Raw genomic sequence first — 21148 nt, forward strand, 5'->3', positions numbered from 1 at the left:
TTGGCTGTTCATATTCATAAGCGGTTGCTTCGCCATTGGAGCGTTAGCAAGGAACGTCAGCAACGACTCGTTAAAAATTCAACAAGAAAGCATTGCTATAGGACGGTAGCTAAGCGACGTCAACGCAATCTTGTTTATATTCATACTCGAACACTTCTCCATAGGAAGGTTACCGAGAAACGTCACCACTACCTACTGAATATTCATGAAAAGGCCTTTGCCATAGTAGAATTAGTAATTTCGCTATTAAGAGCTCAGTTCATCTTTAAAACGGAGCGTGGGAGGGAGGACGGCGGAGAGCAGCAGTCGGGAGGCCAAAATGTTCATCAGACGAGAAGGTATTAACAAAACAAAAAACAATTGATTATACCAAACAAACAATATGCCTAAATATAGCGAGATGCGAAATGTGTCCTGTTTGTGTCGTTTTCTCTACGGGATATTCTATGACCTATTGATGAGTGTAACGATGCAGCCTGATGGATGCGTGCCAAAACTAGTGTATAACCTATATGTGTCTATCATATAACTGTTATCTGTTTTTAAACGTTTATTGCGTAAACAGTGCAATGCTATGGCTGACTTTATTTCGAGTAGCATATATAGACCAATAATCGGTTTGACACATTTTTATACTGATAATCGCTCTTTCCTAGTTTATTATTTTGCTTTTGTTTTGTTTTTTTCTAAAAATGAAAATTAATTTATGTAGATTTCAAAACAAGTTTGCATGAATGTAATGACATAAATTAAAACAATGTGAATAATTGACATATCCACACATTTAGGCTACATGTAAAAGTATCTGTACTGATATTGGCCGTAAAACATTTTTTTTTATAATAATCATGATATCGAGCTCTACTGTGATCGCTATTTCCCCGTCGGCCGTTGAGCCGTGAGTTTAAAAGGGACTTATAGCTTATCTTGGGTTTTATGCGGCTTGCTTTGCTAATTGGATGTTGAATCAGTAGGTCTAATCACGAACTATAATCGTCTTTCATTAAAGAGACGAAGGATTTCGTTCAAATACACTCGGGTTAGAGAAGTAATTAGTAGGCTACGCAGGGAAATCAGGGACACGTGCTGTAGTAAGTTAGACTGACCAACAAATACAAAATGCAGTAACACTTTGTATAAAGTAAACATTTGATCAAAATTTAGTTAGGAGAAAATTGGTCTCTTAGTATGGTCACTCCTGTGACAGTGACATACAGGTTTGGCTCAACAATGCTCAAATTCAGAGACATTATTTAAATGAAAAATACATGATGTGTTAAAAAATACTTGTCACATAGTATTTAATGAAATAGTTTGTCAAGAGTAAATAAGAAGGTAAAAGACAGCCATGTGCAATATTGAATTGCTATTATTAAAACATTCATAATGAATGTTTTTATTGTAGTATGCTATCGTTTCAAAATAAAACAAAAGTTCTACATATTGGCTATCAGCCTTTTAAATGTACAAATAACTGGTAATATTTGTATTAAAAACCTATTGGTCGAGTTATGATCAATAACTAACTACGATGTAGATTTCTCATCTGAATTGTTGTCTTTTGCATTTATAGGTATAGTGTGGATGGCTTGATGCAGCAGGAAATCAAAGTGATCCGTGGGAGTGGATCTGATGGCCTCAGTGGAGTTACTCTACATAGATAATAGAAGGGCAAGACCCGATCCCCCCGGGGTACTGGACTGGTCTTCTAGCCCTCTTCATGTTCACAGGCTAAACAGTTCGGTGGAAGAAGCTTCTCCCACCGTGAAGGTGCCTGCCTGTGAGGGACAGTGTAATTCAGCACCAAGGACGGCTCCCCTCAGAGGACAACATGGCCAGCACCGCCATCATCCTGCAGAGAAGGTCAGGGTGTGTTGCGACGAGGAGCTGGAGACCTCGTTCACTTACATTGATGAAAACGTCAATCTCCGGTTGGCCACCCCGGACACGAGCGAGAAAAGTGCTCGACGTGCGTCTTCGCTCCACGACTCCTCAAGCGAGATCCGTCCCGAGGGCCTCCAGGAGTTGTCGCTGATGTCTGACATCGATCTCAGCTCGGAGAGTTCAGCCAAATCCTTGGATTATGGATTCATCAGCGCGGTCACGTTCCTCATCACCGGGATCTCGCTGGTGATCATATCGTACACGGTCCCTCGGGACGTCAGAGTGAACCCCGACAACGTCTCTGCACGCGAAATGGAAAGTCTCGAGAACGAGAGTGCCAGGATAGGCGCGCACCTGGACAGGTGCGTTATCGCAGGCCTTTGCCTTCTCACCTTAGGCGGAGTGGTGCTGTCCACTCTGCTAATGATTTCCATATGGAAGGGTGAGATGTACAGAAGGAAAGCATTTGCTTATTCCAAGCACTCCACAAAGCTCTACGGTTCGATTAATTTAAGAACAAGATCGAGCCCGAGTCGCTCATCGCCACCACATAGTTTGGTCGAGGAGGAGAATGGCAATGCCATCAGTTGACTGTTTTCCCCAGTTCATCTCTATTGGACTGCCAACATAACTTTGACCTTTCCAGCATGGCCAAAAGAGCTTGTTTTTCGACCTTGTATCAGTGACAATTGCTTACTGATGCAGAAAAACCCAGTATCACATAACAGAGTTCTCAGGCTCCAGAAATATACAGCATGATAACATTTGTGTTTGTCATAAAGCAAGTTGCTTTTTGAATAAACAGAGGTTAGAAACTTCAGGTTGTGTGGCAGGAAGTTAAATGACATCGCTGATAGTATTCAACCCCTTACTCTCCAAGCTGAAAATGTGAAAACTAATTGTGAGTCCGATTGTACAGAATCCTGCTGCTAATACTGACAATCCCACTGCCTCTTTCTTACTCTTTCAGAAAACGGAAATATTTCCACTTCATCCATTTCATCACGGAATGCAGAGTGATACAGTCGCTGGTTTGGAGCACTTCGGTGCATTAAGCATTGCTCTTCGCAACATTGCTGAAATGCCAATGTATTTTTTTTGTTTATGTTTTTGCCATTATTTTCTCACATTGTCCTTGTTCATGTGTGGAACAAGCCGCACCCCTCCCCCCAAGCACTAAAATATTTTATAAATATTTAATGGAGGAAGCTGCCACACAATGATTTGCCATCTTTTGGAAATTTAAATCCATCTCTCTGAGAGAGCAAAGCATAACTCCTGTATCCTCACTGACACCATATGCACAGTTGAGCCTGTAGTATTGACACAATTGAGAAAGAAAATATTATCTTCCGTGCTCACAGGATTTATCATAAGATTTACAAATACAATCTGTTTATCAGTGCATACTCTGATGATAAATGACCATTCATAAAACTCATAACTGACTCTGGTATGAAAATAAAATTATATTATTCTTGATTTTGTGTTTCATTGCTTGTGATGAATCTTTAGCTATTTTATAGCAATACGCTTGACCATTTGAAACCAGAATTTGACATTTATAATCATGAGTTGGGCGTTGCATCACAACGAAAAAGACACAAACACACAAAGACTGATTAAAATGTCAGACTCCAAAACAGTAGCTGGTTATAAGTCGCATTGGGTATTTTCCTGCAAAGATTTTAGCTTTAAACTCATTAAATAAACGTTCTGTTTTTAAAGCAGTGTCACGTTTATCAATATAACAAGTAAAGTTTAAGTTACTGGTAAGTTAGCGATTTGAAGGCAGCATGTAAACGGAACAGTTAGTAAAATTTTGTCAAATCGCGTACTTCACTGTCACAAAATAGACGCTAATGCTGCCTTCACGTGCTATCGGAAATTTCCTAATTCCCACTTTAGAAGTCGTGATTACGAGCTTGTTGCATTCAAGTGCTTTGTTGTCGGAGTGAACAGGAATCATGGTGGACACCAGGTTATTCTTGCCTATTTATTGGGAAAATCTAATTAAAACCAACCATTTGTAGTGTCCCATGCACCGACAACCATATAAACATTCCAGATAGTCCGCTTTCTGCTGGTTCTGTAATTTCAGTCGAATGCAGGCTATTTTCGCTGTGTACCAAACATACAATACGCTTCATATGATTACTCTTACATGTAAATATGCACTACATTAATGTCAAGACAAGACGACCTAGCTGTTTTGGAAAAAAAACAATAAAATCACACCTGCCACAGCAGTCTCTCCCCGCCACCACGTTAAAGTTTATGACACGCCCATCTCGGGAATTGGGGTATCAAAATTATTTCCGAACTTCCCAGTGGTAAACACGACATCAGAGGGCCTTCATGTGCAATTTTTACCTAGGAAACTCGAATTTACGATAATTCCGATAGCACGTGAAGACAGCAATCACGACTTCAAAAGTGGGAAGTAGGACATTTTAATGAAGGCTGCAAAGTCACCTGTAGGAGGTTACCAAAACAATAGTAGCAATAGTGCAGTTTGGCGCAAGGGCTCAATGAATGTTCAACTTGTCATTTACATATTATTGACACCTTTTTACTTGTCGATATCGAAGATTGGTCACAGCATGTATTTTTACCTGTCATAAAATAGAGCTAGGTAACCATATCTACAGTATATTGTGCCCTTTCAGCAAGTCGTCGTTCTATACAAAATAGAAAATAATTTGTTCCCTTAAAGGGATAGGCCTAGTTCACCCAAAAATGAAAATGTTGTCCTGACTTACTGACCCTCATGTTGTTCCAAACCTGTATGAGTCGGTTGAACACATAATAATTTTTAAAGAATGTTGGTGACCAAACAGTTGATGGGCCTCACTGACATCCATCGTATCTTTATTTTTTTTTCCTATATGGAAGTCATCAACTTTATGGCTACCGTTTATTTTCTGGTGAACTATCCCTTTAACCACTCTGCACCCTAGTTCCTGTAATTGAAATCTTGTTTCAGAACTCTATCATGTCAGTGGTTAGAACAGGAAATAGCAATACTGTCCATTTTAAACCACACTGTCATGTAAGGGGACACCTTCAAATCTATGTGACATCCATGGCAGCTTGCCTCCATCAGCAATATGTTCTTAGAAGACTGGGTTCTCCAAAATCATACATGATTAAAGAGAATGAAGGTTTTCTGGAAAATGCGCTTAGCACTGCGGATTTTACGGAAGGATTGAATCAACTAAAGCACTTGCAGCGTTTCCAATAAAGACGTTTTTGTGCATTTGTTTGTTGTACACTTCAGCTTCTCAAGATGGAACACATTAACCTCACTGGAAGCTTTTAGTCATCTATTCCCATCCACTCATTCACTAGCACAGGAATGCCACTTGTTCCTGCAGAAATGCTCCAGCTTTCGATGGAAAGTTGAAGTGTGTATACTTGTACCCTTGGAAACCCTGTGGACAATTTCCAGTGGTATTGATTTCTGAGAAGAGCTTTCCACTGAGGCAGCCTCAGGGATCTGACCCCAACTCTTGGCTGCGTTTCCTCAGCATTATTTTTAGTAGCAGCACAATGTAGGTATTTGTACGGCTTACCAAGGTTTATTAACATTAGACTTGATATCTCTTTGTAATGTAAATACAATCCTTTAAGCTCTTTAGCTGAAATGGAACTATGCTCCCCTGCACTCTGCGTTAGCACCTAGATTAGTTTCTCCCATCAGCTCTATTAGCCTGCGGCATTTGTCATTATGAGGTGGAGTAAGGATGCTTCTAAAAGCCCACGGGAGATCTCTGAGGGGCCTGTTTGGCTCAGAGAGGTTTCTACCTGTCTGCATAAACAATCCAGATTCAATTGCAAATGGAAAAGTCACATTTATGGGCTCCATGCATACACACAACTTTGGTTTCCAACGCCAAAAAAAAAAACAACAACACGTAATCAGAAAAGACAACTAAAAATTCATCCAAGTAGTTTCATTAGCAGTCTGTCGTCATATATGCCACATATAAGACAGGAACATAAGAAAACCCAGGCCATGTTTTGCTCTCCCTTTCTAAAGTATGTGACTGCAATCTTGTTGTTAGAGAATACAATAATAGTTACGGACAGATGAGCTGCTTTAGCCGGTGTCATTGTTATCATCTAAACCGATTCATATGCTTGCTTTTCAAAGGATGTCTCCAGAACGGCTCATTGTGGTCCGTCCTGGCAAAGGAAGCTGTGAAGAAACTAATAGTCTGTTTAGATCAGGCGAAGGAGGGTGAAAATAAAGCCCTGCGGTGTCAACATGAGAACATCCGGAAAGGATTGCCTTTGTCACATTTCATTTGCACTGAGCGTTTGGTATCAGCTGCGGAGTAAATAAATAAAAAGAAGCAAAAGCAAACAGACAGCAAGCAGAGTTTCAAAGTTAAATTGCTGTTAATTTTCTCTGAGCTTTCTTACACGGAATCTGAAGAAATGTCTTCTTCTTTTTTCCTTGTTATATGGATTTTTTTTAGAAGACCTGTAAGCATCAAAGTAACCTGGAGTTGGTCTCTCTAGTCAGACTATTCACAAGAAAATTAACAAAAATATGCAGCACATCCTAAACATTGGACAATCAATATTTGTCAAGTTAATATAAAACACATCTAATTTTTAGGGTCAGTTCTATTACAGTAGGCTAATAAAAGTTACCAATTTTTTTAAAATGTAGTTTCCACTAACGACCAGGAGGTGGCACCTTTAGATCTCGCATAAGCTGAGTGCTGGATCCATCGCTCACCATAGATTCACAGCTTATTTGATTTCATAAAACGCATGGTGGTATCTGATCATTTCTGTTATCAGTTTACATGCATTTTTTTTATTTCGCTTCCATGTGGTGAACCCTGCGATAGTAGATTTTAGATTGGTGAAGTTTTCGAAAGAATTCGGTTTCGCAAGGAAGTTACCACATTTGAACCTCTTTTTATATCAGACATAGCCAATGCAAACAAACAGCTTTAAACGCTTCCCGCTTATGCATCTGTAAAACGGCCTCATTACACGTAGCCCATGTAACTGCACGACAACCTTTTCCTCTCGCTGATCTTGTTATAAAACACAAACACATGCATGTATGAGAGGTGACCTGACCTCGTATCTCCTTGCTCGTGCATTATTTAGGCTCGCTTGTGCTCCATCAAGTGTTTCTCTCCTCCCCAAGAACCCTCAATGGGGTAACAAACAAAGAGTTGAATTATTTATTGACGTCAATAGCTGTTAAAGGGTAAGAGACAAGCAGGCATGCATGTGGAACGAGGGTTTCCTCTCGCGTATCGCAGGGATCAAGGCGTCTTTTGTTTGCATGTCGCGCTCACGCAACGTGTCAAGAATTAGTGCTGCGTCATGTTTTGTTTAGTGGTGATGTTGACAAGGTATGCGATGCCCTGATGTGATCTCGCTCGGGCCTTGCCTCCCTCCTCCTACCCCTCGGCTATCTGCGGAGTGGAGAGGACCGTTTGCGGGAATCACTGGCGAACGATCGTATCTGGGCCGTTCTCGGGTTTCTCAGCTGCACCGAGACCTGATGCTGTGCGCTGTCATCACTCCTAACCTTGGAGCCGGACTCCACTTTCTGGCCCTGACAGTGGCTTCTGTAAACACAGGAGCAGAACAACTTACAGATTGTGTATGTTGTAGCATTACTTCAACATCGATGATGTGACTGTCATTTGTTTTGTATTTTGTCTAAGCGTTCAGTTTGTGAATTTAAAGTCATTTTGATGTTTTATGTGGATCTTAAACTAAAAAAAAGTTTTAACCCATTTGTCCCCAAATTTTTCTGAATGGTTTCATGCATTCATGTTAATAGTGTCCTATGGGAACATGTTCTGCATTTATTTTCCCCAGGTTTTTTTTCTTTTTCTTCTTTCTTGCAAATCGTATTTGAATGTGCGGCAATCGTATGTATACATTCAATGTCAAATTTGAATAGGAGGAGAACATTTGGAATCTAACTCAAAAGAACTGCTTTCAACAGATCAATCTTTATTCATAAACTGTATTATGCATAGAAGTCGAAGAACATTCGATGCAAACTCAAAAAAGCTGCATCTATCGCATAATCTTTTGAATATGAAAACGCAACAAACAACAAATAGAGTGAATTCAGGTTGATTGGGACACTTTTTGCCATTTGAGATGCCTTGGGAAAAGTGTCCCAATCACCCTGAATTCACCCTACATTTGTCTTAAAGTGGTGGAACATAGTGCAGAACAAAGTGCAGCCATCAAGTTGCCCCAACAGAGTGTATCAAAAGTGAAATGAAAATAATTAAATAGAAGGACGAAAAAATTACATCTAGGCTATATAAAAAAAATAAAAAAAATAGTCCCATAGCATTCAAGGGCTGACTGTATAGGTGATTTCATATAATAATGTAAATGTAAACTCATTAGGCTACTTGTCTGAATTTCCACATTATAATGGAATTTTAAGCTACAAGTCATAAAATGAATTGGGGACCAATTAGAATGAAACGCATCCAAACTGGATGAAGGGTCCTCAATATTTTGGCCCTTACAAGACATATCATAAAATATGATATTTTTCCCTATCGAATTAAGGTCTACTGTAAAGTAGAGATGTCAGTTAAAGGGTTAAGTTATGTTTTAGGTGGGATATTATGAAACCAAAAAGCACTAAACAAGACCAAAAATCTTGATTTATTAACCTATTAACACAGTATACCCCATTTCCCCATGATATGTAGCCTATACTTACAAGTCATTTGCCCTTTGAACTGGCAACTAGTTGCCGCTTGGACTTTGACTTAGTATACAAAAAAAACTATAGATCTGTTGTAAGATGTGTTTTGTTTGGATGATTCTAGAGACTTTCATGATTATGTAGATATACAGGTGCTGGTCATATAATTAGAATATCCTCAAAAAGTTGATTTATTTCACTAATTCCATTCAAAAAGTAAAACTTGTATATTATATTCATTCATTACACACAGACTGATATATTTCAAATGTTTATTTCTTTTAATTTTGATGATTATAACTGACAACTAAGGAAAATCCCAAATTCAGTATCTCAGAAAATTTGAATATTACTTAAGACCAATACAAAGAAAGGATTTTTAGAAATCTTGGCCAACTGAAAAGTATGAACATGAAAAGTATGAGCATGTACAGCACTCAAGACTTAGTTGGGGCTCCTTTTGCCTGAATTACTGCAGCAATGCGGCGTGGCATGGAGTCGATCAGTCTGTGCCACTGCTCAGGTGTTATGAGAGCCCAGGTTGCTCTGATAGTGGCCTTCAGCTCTTTTGCATTGTTGGGTCTGGCATATCGCATCTTCCTCTTCACAATACCCCATAGATTTTCTATGGGGTTAAGGTCAGGCGAGTTTGCTGGCCAATTAAGAACAGGGATACCGTGGTCCTTAAACCAGGTACTGGATACTTTGGCAATGTGTGCAGGTGCCAAGTCCTGTTGGAAAATGAAATCTGCATCTCCATAAAGTTGGTCAGCAGCAGGAAGCATGAAGTGCTCTAAAACTTCCTGGTATACAGCTGCGTTGACCTTGGACCTCAGAAAACACAGTGGACCAACACCAGCAGATGACATGGCACCCAAACCACCACTGACTGTGGAAACTTTACACTGGACCTCAAGCAGCGTGGATTGTGTGCCTCTCTTCTCTTCCTCCAGACTCTGGGACCCTGATTTCCAAAGGAATGCAAAATTTACTATCATCAGAGAACATAACTTTGGACCACTCAGCAGCAGTCCAGTCCTTTTTTTCTTTAGCCCAGGCGAGACGCTTCTGACGCTGTCTGTTGTTCAAGAGTGGCTTGACACAAGGAATGCGACAGCTGAAACCCATGTCTTGCATACGTTTGTGCGTAATGGTTCTTGAAGCACTGACTCCAGCTGCAGTCCACTCTTTGTGAATCTCCCCCACATTTTTGAATGGGTTATGTTTCACAATCCTCTCCAGGGTGCGGTTATCCCTATTGCTTGTACACTTTTTTTCTACCACATCTTTTCCTTCCCTTCACCTCTCTATTAATGTGCTTGGACACAGAACAGCCAGCCTCTTTTGCAATGACCTTTTGTGTCTTGCCCTCCTTGTGCAAGGTGTCAATGGTCGTCTTTTGGACAACTGTCAAGTCAGCAGTCTTCCCCATGATTGGGTTTGATTCCCAGGGAAAGCAAGAACTGACAAAATGTAAAATGTGTTCTTTGAATGCAATATAAGTCGCTTTGGATAAAAGAGTCTACCATATGCATAAATGTATAACAAAAATACTTATTAGTAACATGAAAATGGCGGAGGGTTTTCTTTTTTCTTTGGGAGGGTTTGCCTTCGCCATGCTTCCTGGAAGTAGGGAGTTGGCAGCCTCATGTGGAAGGAAGTTAATACCTTTTTTTTCTTCTTGAAATCCTTTATTTGGTTGTTTGCTTGCATTTCATTGAGACATAAAACAAACAAAAAAATACTTACAAAGGGAAAATGACAACTACACTGTGGCCACTATAGTTTCTGGTGGCCTTAAATGGGTTTTAAATAAAATATAGATATGAAATAATCAATATTAAATGCATGTGTATAGCGGGGCACAACCTAACACTTTTTGACTTTCTCAGTTTGTATAAATTCACTTGGGGTTCAGAGTATTTATTTTTTTCCCACATTAATTTCCCACATGTCTAGTACAATTATGTGGTTTTGTTTCATTAATACAGTGTATACTTTTTTTCTTGATTTACCCTGAAAGAAGTGAAATATGACAGCATGCCCCATACTTGTAACATGTGACAGCTTAAAATGTTATCTGCTGATCTAATAAAAAACATATACAAGACAAACTAAAATATTTTGTCAATAAAATACAATTAGCATTTTCATATCAAATAATGGCATTTTTTAATAATTAAAAATATGTGTGGGAAGTTTTAAACCTTGTGTGTTACAACTAACCCTGCTCGCCTTCATATCACAACACACCTTAATATCTGTCTATCTTCCCAACCTCTCTCTATTATGGCCTTGCACAAACACTGAGACTTCCATGATCACCAGAGGAATAGAAACGATGTTCGTGCAAACATATGCTCTACATAAACGAAACCAGTAAAACAAGAACTCAGCTGAAAGTGACAGAAAAGATGGATTTGACCTGACATCGTTGATAAACTATTGGCTGAAAACGGGAATTACCCTTTCTGATTGATACTAAGCTATTCTTTCTCCTCTCCTCCAGCTACTGAATATCAGCTGTAGTAGCTAACTATCGGACACTATCTCCAACAGCCATCTGTTATCAACTTGTAGCGTGTGTCGTTCCAAACCTGAATGACTTTCTTACTTCATTGGAAGACTAAATAAGATGTAATGCAAATTTTGCCTAATGCTGGGCTTGACATTAACACCCCGCCAACTTGAAATTTATATGTAGGCTAATATATACATTTTTCCAATTGTAGTCTTTTAAAAAGGCTTCTGAAATAATAAACTAAGTGCAATGTAGTGTTGTCCAAAATATAGATTTTTCAATACATATCAATACTGAAATATCTCAAACACGTCCAATACAAATTTTCTGCAGAATAGATACACGATACCAGCTGCGCTTTCTCGCACTCTCATCTTTCCGACAGTGAGTTACACACAAACCTGCCTCCCCTTACTCACTTGATTCATTTGCTCCGGATGAATGTTCCTGCTGTCACAGGGCTTGAATTTCGGCGTGGGATTGCAAGTACTGAGCATCATTTTACTCATTCCCGCAGATTTTGTGCTCACACTCAAAGTGCGCGCACATAAAGCCGACTCTCAATACTAAATTGAATTATTTTATACTTATTGAGCTTAAACAGTCAAATACACATAAAATAATGTCAAAATGCCGGTCTTGTCATCAATTATGTTTTAAGTGAACGTAAAACGCATGTGTAACAATGGATCCGTGCGTCAGGTCTTAAAGTGACAGCAGCCTAATAATACCTGCTGCCAAATTATGAGATAATTATGAGACAGTTTTTCCCCACGCTCTTCTCTGAAGTAATATATTACTAGACTATGTACACATTACTATGTGCCATCTTACTTTCACTGTTATGCTGGTGATACTCGGCTCTATATTTCTTCGCTCCCCGTTGAAACTTAACAATTCACAAGAATAATGGAATGCATAGCTGATATAAAAAATTGGATGACTAGTAATTTCCTATTAAATTCTGAAAAAACAGAGTTTCTATTTATTGGAAAAAAAAACCTCAGCACATAGTAACCTAGAATTCTGTCTAACACTTGATGACTGCTCTGTCAAGTCCTCGTCGTCAGTTAGGAACCTGGGTGTGCTCTTTGATACCAATCTTTTATTTAAAAGCCATGTTTCTAGCATCTGTAAAACCGCATTCTTCCATCTTAAAAATACAGTATACAGCAGGGTTCCTCAAATCTTACCCTGGAGGTCCAATGCGCTGCAGAGTTTAGCTCCAAACCTAATCAAACACACCTGAACATGCTAATCAATGTCTTCAGGTTCATTAGAAAACTACAGGTAGGTGAGTTTGATTAGGGTTGGAGCTAAACTCTGCAGCGCATTGGACCTCCAGGGTAAGATTTGAGGAACCGTGGTATACAGTATTTAAATTACGATATATGCTCTCAATGCAAAATGCTGAAAAGTTAGTTCATGCATCCATGTCCTCAAGGCCAGAATATTCTAATGCTCTACTGGGTGGTTGCCCTGCACGCTTAATAAATAAACTCCAGCTGGTCCAAAACGCAGCAGCTAGAGTTCTTACTAGAACCAGAAGGTATGACCATATTAGCCCGGTTCTGTTATTGAACGTCAATAGAAATTTTAGAATGCTCATTACTTACAAAGCACTAAATGGCTTAGCTCCCCGGTACTTGAGCAAGCTCTTAACACATTATACTCCTTCACGTCTATTGCAGTCTCAAAATTCTGGCCAGTTGATAATACCTAGAATATCAAAATCATCTGCAGGCGGTAGATTCTTTTCCTATTTAGCACCTAAACTCTGGAACAGTCTTCCTAGCATTGTTCAGGAAGCAGACACATCAAACACATCTCTTTACTGTGACATACACATAGAACATTATCAATTTCTATTATTCAAATCAGTGATTGTTAGGCTGCATTAACTAGGTCAGCCGGAATCAGGAACACTTTCTATAACAACTCATTACATCATAAGAAGAATGGCATTTACACTAATATTAGTCTCTCTGTTTATCCTGAGGTTTACTGTAGTCAGTCGGATCTGGGTCATATTCAGATCAGATGGTGGACCTGCACCTAGATATGACCCCTGTGCATCCATGAAGTGTCTACAGAGACTACCATCTACTTTGCCCTGTGAAGGCCTCATTGACACGACAGCCAGTGGCAATGATCCTCAACAAACCTGTATCCGGCGCGATGACTCCGATCTTCAACCAGATGGAACTGGACAAATATTCTGAATCTTCCGGTCTAATCTGATTTCTGACCTGTAATGCTGCCTGAATCATAATCATACACTATTTGTTCATTGGCCAGGAGAACTGGCCCCCAGACTGACCCTGGTTTCTCCCAAGATATTTTTCTCCATTCTGTCACCTGGATGGAGCTTTTGGCTTGCTTAGTTGGGGACACTAAATATTCAACTATATTATTGATCTGCCTGCATTAACACCATTGTATGAGAATTGAACTGAGCTGGACGATGACATCACTGTTTTCTCCAGTGTGTGTGTGTGTGTGTGTGTGTGTGTGAAGTGAACTATCCCTTTAAATGTGATATAGCCCAAAAAAATTCCATTACCACAGCTGAATGTTAAAGGATTAATTTTATCTTTTTATCTTCTTGAGATGAAATTCCATGAGAACAATTGGTATTGCATGAACATGACCTGTCCGAGATATGACCAATTAATGAATCAAGTAATAATTTACTCAAATTGGCCATTAGCTATTCATATCCTTAAACTATAGGATAAATGCTCCACCAAGCTTTTACACACAGTTTCCATTATATAATAAAATAATAATAACTGAAATCCAATTGGCTCCACGACCCTACATAGGCCTTGGAAGATGGATGGATGGATGAAATCCAATTCTTAACCTAAATTAATGCAAGGCAGACTTTGTCTCAGTCAATTAGCAGGGAATATCATTTGTGTGATATTGCTGAAAAATGACATTGGGAATGCTATTTCATGTGTCTATGTCTACCAGAGCTCAACTGAAAAAAAAAAGTCTGTTTTTGATTGACAGCGTAAGCTTAATGCAAATCCCTACTAAGTCTCAGTTGTTATTGGTTAGTACAGCTGGTCTGATGTGCCGCATCACTCCCAGAAGAGTCTTGTCACTGACACAGAGCTTTGAGAGTGTTTGATGGTGATTGCTCTCGAGACAGTACGGATGATAAATCAGACAAATGGAATAGAGAGAGCGTGTACTTGGAGCCCTATGGAGTGAATTGACAGGTGTTTGGTGTTTAGCCCATCTCTCTTTCATTGTTCCGCTTGTTCCAGACTCTCTTAGAACAATGAATGAGTCACTGAGGTGAGAAAGCAAAGAGTAAAGAGGCTATAAGTCACCGGTCTTGTTCAGAGATAAATAAAAGGACTCCCTTATTTGCCTGACTGAAGGGTTCTCTTGACTCAAACTTGGCAGAAGTTCAGTTTGCGATGGAAGGGTTGGTCGGTGAAGGGGCGAGCTAAACAAATCTCCGTCCTGACCGACGTCCTATAGCTTCGGTTTGTCTGAGGCTCAAGATTTGTGTGTGTGTTGGGGAGGATGAGGATGACGTGATCCCCTTTATCCCAGCCAATAAAAGAGAGTGGCTAGCAAAGATCCGGTTCTGTACGTGCCGTCAAATTCAATAAGGTAGTGCTTTAATGTTTTCTTTTAATCAACCAAATTGCATTATACACCAACGCCGTGCTGTACCCCGCAACGGCCGCCCGACGGAGGAGAGGAGGAAACGGCAGGGGGCAGACAGGACACTTTGTTCCTCTCACTTTGAAGAGTGGGTGGATATAATGTCTGACGAATGCAGGTGGGATTTTTAAAGAGTCATGCAAATACAAGTGTAGGTCAAATGAGTGTTAAAACCAGCTCGGTCCTGTCTTCTCCAGTCTGCAAGGCCGCCATAAACTCTGAAGGACTTAATAAGTGTGGGAAGAGACTAAATTCACTGCGGCTGGCATATGAATGTCAATAGTGTAGTTTATTCTTAAAGGGATAGTTCACAGAAAAATAAAAATTCTATCATTAATTACTCACCCTCATGTCGTTCCAAACCCGTAAGACATTCATTCATCTTCGGAACACAAATGAAGATTTTTTTTAATGAAATCTGAAAGATATCTGTCCCTCCGTTGACAGCTACGCAACTACTACTTTGACGCTTCAAAAAGTTAATAGACTGTAAAACTGATCCATATGAATTGAGCAGTTTAGTCCAAATTTTCTGAAGAGACTCAATCGCTTAGCCTGACAAGCCAGACCCACATCAAAATGTTGGGTCTGGAAATTCACCATTGGCAGGGCTCAATCCGAGGGGCGGGATAAACGGTTGTCTTTCAAAGTCCCTCTGCAAGCAATAGGATAGCGCTACAACCAACCAGAGTAACGAAGAAGGTGAAGCGGAGCTAGTTGATAGATTAAACTTTCACCATATCCGGTCGACAAAACTCCTAACACATCTTCCTTTTTTAATGATTGTTTTTGTTCTTTTCTCAAAGAAAAGCTCCAAGTCTCCCAGAGTCACGGCCAAAGCCGATTCGAAAGACCGCTGTTCGCAAGCTTCTTTGTTTTCAAGTAGCACGCGGAACCGCCGCAAATCTGCTGTCATTATGTTAAGCCCACTCACCGACTCTATACAGGATGTGATTGGTCTGACTAGAGTTTGGTTTTTCCAGCTCGCAAGCCAACGAAGATTTGCTAGATTTTATTTATAATATAATTATATTTGATGCCGCTACACTGAAAAAAACGATTAGTTGGCTGAACAACCATTACTTATAAAACTAAATAGATTAAACACAAAAATTTGATTATTCATAACTTTTCAACCTTTACATAACATATATAGTCCGTGTAACACAAAAATATAAGTTACAAGGTGAACTTAAGTGTATGCATAAATAAAATGGAAAAACCTAATTCACATCAACTAATATTACAATTACGCCAAAATTAAGTAAATCTAGCAGAAAATTATAAGTATATGACTGAGCCACGTGATATGAAATTTCACGTGATATACCTTTCCAGTCAAAAATTGGAGCCATTTTGTGAAGCACATGTGAAGACGGTGAAAAAAAAGGTAAGCATAACTTTCTATAAACTATAGTTACTTATAAGTCAAATATTCAATATTGACGTTTTAACATTAATAAACACATGTTTATTTTAGTGGGTGAAGATTGCACTTCAGTGAAACGCACTTGATGAAGACGCTAGGGGTGAGTGTAACTTTTTTTTTTTTTACATACTCGTTGATTGCGTTTATGCTCAAGAAATGAATTTTAAACTCACTTCTGAATTGCTACGAATTTGCTTCTACAATTAGACACGTGTTACTAACAAATACTAATGAAAACGTTGAGTTACTTTGGATGAACGAAAGGATAAACGAGTTTGCACGCGAGCCGTGAGTAAGTTATTTTTCTTAAACGAGTGTGCTTCCATCGAATGTATGGTTAAGTGTTAATAGTGGTCAGTATTTATATATTTTTTTCCCCCGTAGTATATGACCATGCATTGCGTTGGCACTTGGCACGTAGGCCATATGCATTCAAATTGCATAAAGATACGGACGATTCGTACGGAGGTATTGAGAGGCTCCCCCACGGAGAAATATGTAGGCCTACTTTACGTTATTGTCACGTATTTTTAAGTATATTATTATATATGCATATGAGTGTTCAAATGTGAAAATTGTATCTTGCACATTCACATTCTTATGTTCTCTGTACATGGATCGCGGGAAAGGGGGACGGCCTGGGTGCGGGTTACTTTTGAGATCTGGTACAAATATATTCAAAAATGCATCATGAACGATTAATAATTAAATAATTGCGATCTCGATTCAAACACACACGCAATATTATCCCTAAATGACAACGACGACTCTGTCTAAACCATCGAAATTATGGTCACATTAGTATTATTTTTTTGTAGATAGATTTTATTTTATTTGGCTGTTTAATGTTTTCAGAATCGTGGGAGGAACGTGATCTCTTAGGCTATCTGCATATGTCTTCAAAAAATACAGATTATACAGTCAACAATAAAATAATATAGCATCTAATTTATACTATTGGCCCTTATTACAATTTACAGTCTTACTAAACTGTAAAAAGTACAATCTTAAGTGAATATGTTGCCTGCCTTAACAATTATAATGCATCATGCGCTTCTATGCATCACGTAACATTGCTCAAATTTATTCAGCCTTTCCCTGCCTTTTTTAATTTTTTTTATAAATAAATCAAAATAGTACAAAAATAAATTTCAAAGAAAGTTTTTCTCAATCTTTTCCTCTGGTCAAATAGTATTTTTAATTGATTTACACTGTGTGCAGAATTATTAGGCACGTTGATTTTCTGATCATATATTTTTTTCCCAGGCACATTTTACCAATTCCAAACCACATTAAACTTAATAACTACTATTCATTTAGTATTTAATAATGTATAAGTGATATATAATTGTTCATGAAGGCTGGAAATGAAAAACACCTTATATTCAGGTGTGCAGAATTATTAGGCATGTTTTCTTTTACAGATAAATTGAGCCAAAAAAGAGATTTAAAGGGATAGTTCACCCTAAAATGAAAATTGTGTCATCATTTACTCACCCTCAAGTTGTTCCAAACCTGTATGAGTTTCTTTGTTCTGCTGAACACAGATGATATTTTGAAGAATGTTTGTAACCAAGCAGATAGAGCAACCATTGACTACCATAGTAGGGAAAAAGAATACTATGGTAGTCAATGGTTGTTCTATCTGCTTTGTTACAAACATTCTTCAAAATATCATCTTTTGTGTTCAGCAGAACAAAGAAACTCAGGTTTGGAACAACTTGAGGATGAGTAAATCATGACACAATTTTCATTTTATGGTGAACTATCCCTTTAACTCAGACTGAAAAGTCAAAAATTATTAGATGCCCATAGTTTTTTGAGTAATGTATTGTTGTCTTTTTAGGTCAAAGAAGAATTCAGGAGGTTAACAGCTGTTGAGTTGGAAACAACATTCATGGCAAACCTGGATAAACACACGGATGCACTCCTGTCTTTGTTTCGCACCAAGGGAGGAAATGCTGGACAGCAAATTGGTGAAATTTTGACTATGCTAAACCAAGTACGTGGCTACTAGTTTGTTGTAGGGTTGTCAAAGTACTGGTACTTCAGTAACAAGTCGTTACTGAAATGTTAAAAATGTGACCCTTATACCAGCATTTCCCCCTGGTATTTTGAGCTCTGTTGAGCAGATTCTGACTAACTTAAACGCCTCTGATTGGCCATTGTGTTTACATGCTCAACAGAGATGTCTGTGATTGGCTACAGTGATCAACGCACGGAAGCCCGCTGATAGATGGCTGCTTTCAAACGCTCATATGTGTATCTGTGTAAGCACTCTGTAAGAAAGAGTGTAGAGAAAGAGAGTGTAAGAAAGATTACAACATGTTTTTAAAGTATTGATCACTGTAGCCAATCACAGACATATCTGTTGAGCATGTGAACACAACGGCCAATCATAGGTGTTTAAGTTAATCCGCTCAACAGCACTCAAAATGCTAGGGGGAAATGCTGGTATTGTCACATTTTTTAAATTTTAGTACCGACTTGGTACCTGAATACTGGTACTTTTGACAATCCTAGTTTGTTGGCATCATTAATTTGTTGTGGTGTATAGCAGCAGAACTTGAGCAGATTTTTCTGTTCTCTTTCTAAATAAATTTTGCTTCTAACTCCATTTGCCATCAGCAGTTACACCGTCAATGGAGATGAGTTGGTCTCTGTAAAATTGGATTAAAAAAGCCGCAATTTTGTTTTATGTACCTTTCAGACAAGTCCTGTCGAAAAACGTAGAGAAGTTGTCATTCGATGCTTAATTGTCTACCTCTCTGAAAATCCTGAGAATCTCATCAAACATTATCAGGTGAGCATATAAAAACATACAAGAGCCAAGTTGTACTCCAAACCTAAATAAACGACTTGTACAATGGCAATTAATTAATTTAAATCAAATTTGATATAAATCAAATTATAGGCTGTGAGAGACTTAGTACTTTATTTAATATATATATATATATATATATATATATATATATATATATATATATATATATATATATATATATATATATATATATATATAGTGTGTGCGTTCATTTTTAAAACATTGTCTCATTTTGTTATTTCAATACAATGTATTTTTTGCAACAATCTGAACAATACCAAGTGGTTGCAAGAAAATGTACATTTGCTTTTTTATTTTTTATTAAGGATACTCATGGGAACGAGGAGGAACTGGGACAACTCACATTGAGGATCATCACGAAAAGTGGCTCAACAGATGATCCTTTACAGACTGGGATAGTGCTGGAAGGCATAGAGGTGATGACAGGGTTGGCAGGTGTTGCGAAGGCTTGTGTTTTTCTACTTGGCCTAATTTACGCAATTAATCTGAGTTACCCCAAAGAGCTCAGATACTCATTTGAATTTTTTCAGAAAATTCTACTGGAACTAGACAGTGGCAAACTTTTTCCAAAGGTTTACTCTCTGAAGAACAGGCTTCGTTGCTGAAATAAAATATATTGATGGTGTTGTTCTGACCATTACGACTCCAAATATCTTTGAGTCACAAAACATGTTTAGCCATACGCATCTGGTTCTAGTAAAGTGTTAATATGCAAACATTTGATTGCAGTCTTGTTTTATTCTCAGGAAGTTCGTAGCATTTTCCAAAAGTACATTTTTGTTTTGGAAAAATTTGAATATGTTAGGGCTGTTAAACGATTAATCGCAATTAATCACATCCGATATAAAAGTTTGTGTTTACATAATATGTGTGTGTACTGTGTATAATTGTTATGCATATTTGAATACACACACATACATATATATATTAAAGAAATAGTTGCATGTATATACTGCATATATATTTATATTATATATATATAAATATAAATATTTTATATAAAAAATATACACATGCATGTATGTGTATTTTTATATACATAATAATTATACAAAGCACACACATATATATTATGTAAACACAAACTTTTATTTTGGATGTGATTTATCGTTTAACAGCCCCAGAATATTTAAAAAAGTGATGCAAAGAGTGAAAAAAAAAAATCAAGGAAGTGACCTATTGTGAAGATTGCAATCTCTGTCTTACAAAAAAGAAAGAAAGAAAATGCTTTGGTTTTGTACTAGTTTTATTCCTTGCATGTTCCAAAAGTAAATGTTGGAAAAAATATTGCAAAGTGTGAAAAATCAAGGAAGTGGCCTGTTGGAAGTGAGCTTTCATTTGCCGATTTGCCAAATTTTGTTGTACATTCCTGATATGTGGTTTCAGGCTTCACAATTGCTTTGCAACCTGTGTTAAAAAAATAAAGAGAAATGCTTAATTTTGTGATTTGCATGTCTAATTTATTTTAAGACATTGAATGTACTGGAGCAGTGCAGTAAGCACTTAAATTTTTAAGTAAAAAAATATGTTGGATTTACTTAAAATATATATGCACCATTTTTGCATCATACTTTTTAAGTAAACCCAACTTGGAAAAATTTTACCTAAGATTAACAAGAAAACCTTTGTTATATGTACTTAAATATTTGAGTTCACTCAACATTCTTTACTTAAAAATATGTGTAACATGCAAGTATGTGCAAGTTGTGTTTACTTAACATTATTTAGTAGATTCTATCATGTAACATATATTTTTAAGTAAAGAATGTTGAGGGAACCGCAAATATTTAAGTACATATAACAAATGTTTTCTTGTTAATTTTAAGTAAAATTATTCCAAGTTGGGTTTACTTAAAAAGTATGATGCAAAAATGGTGCATATATATTTTAAGTAAATCCAACACATCATTTTTACCAGTGTAGGGTGCGTCTAGATTTCTAGACTATCTTTAGATTTCTAGACTAGATTTCTAGGCTTTATATGATGAACTGATTGAATTAAGGCTTGTATTCACATATAAACAATGATCAGCGAACATAAATAGAAGCTCAACAGAACCTGCT

The 21148-nt window shown here is 37.8% G+C and overlaps 1 protein-coding gene across 1 annotated transcript; it reads left to right on the forward strand.

The window, feature by feature from the left end:
* Positions 1-1632: 1632 nt before the first annotated feature.
* On the forward strand, positions 1633-3359 carry tmem74 (transmembrane protein 74; the record flags this gene model as incomplete). Its single annotated transcript, XM_079836331.1, has 1 exon — positions 1633-3359. The coding sequence occupies one exon, from the start codon at positions 1633-1635 to the stop codon at positions 2473-2475; it is 843 nt and encodes a 280-aa protein (XP_079692457.1). The 3' UTR covers positions 2476-3359.
* Between the last annotated feature and the right edge of the window lie 17789 nt (positions 3360-21148).

The sequence above is a fragment of the Gobio gobio genome (genome assembly GCF_949357685.1).
Source record: "Gobio gobio genome assembly, chromosome: 15".
Taxonomy (NCBI): Eukaryota; Metazoa; Chordata; class Actinopteri; order Cypriniformes; family Gobionidae; genus Gobio; species Gobio gobio.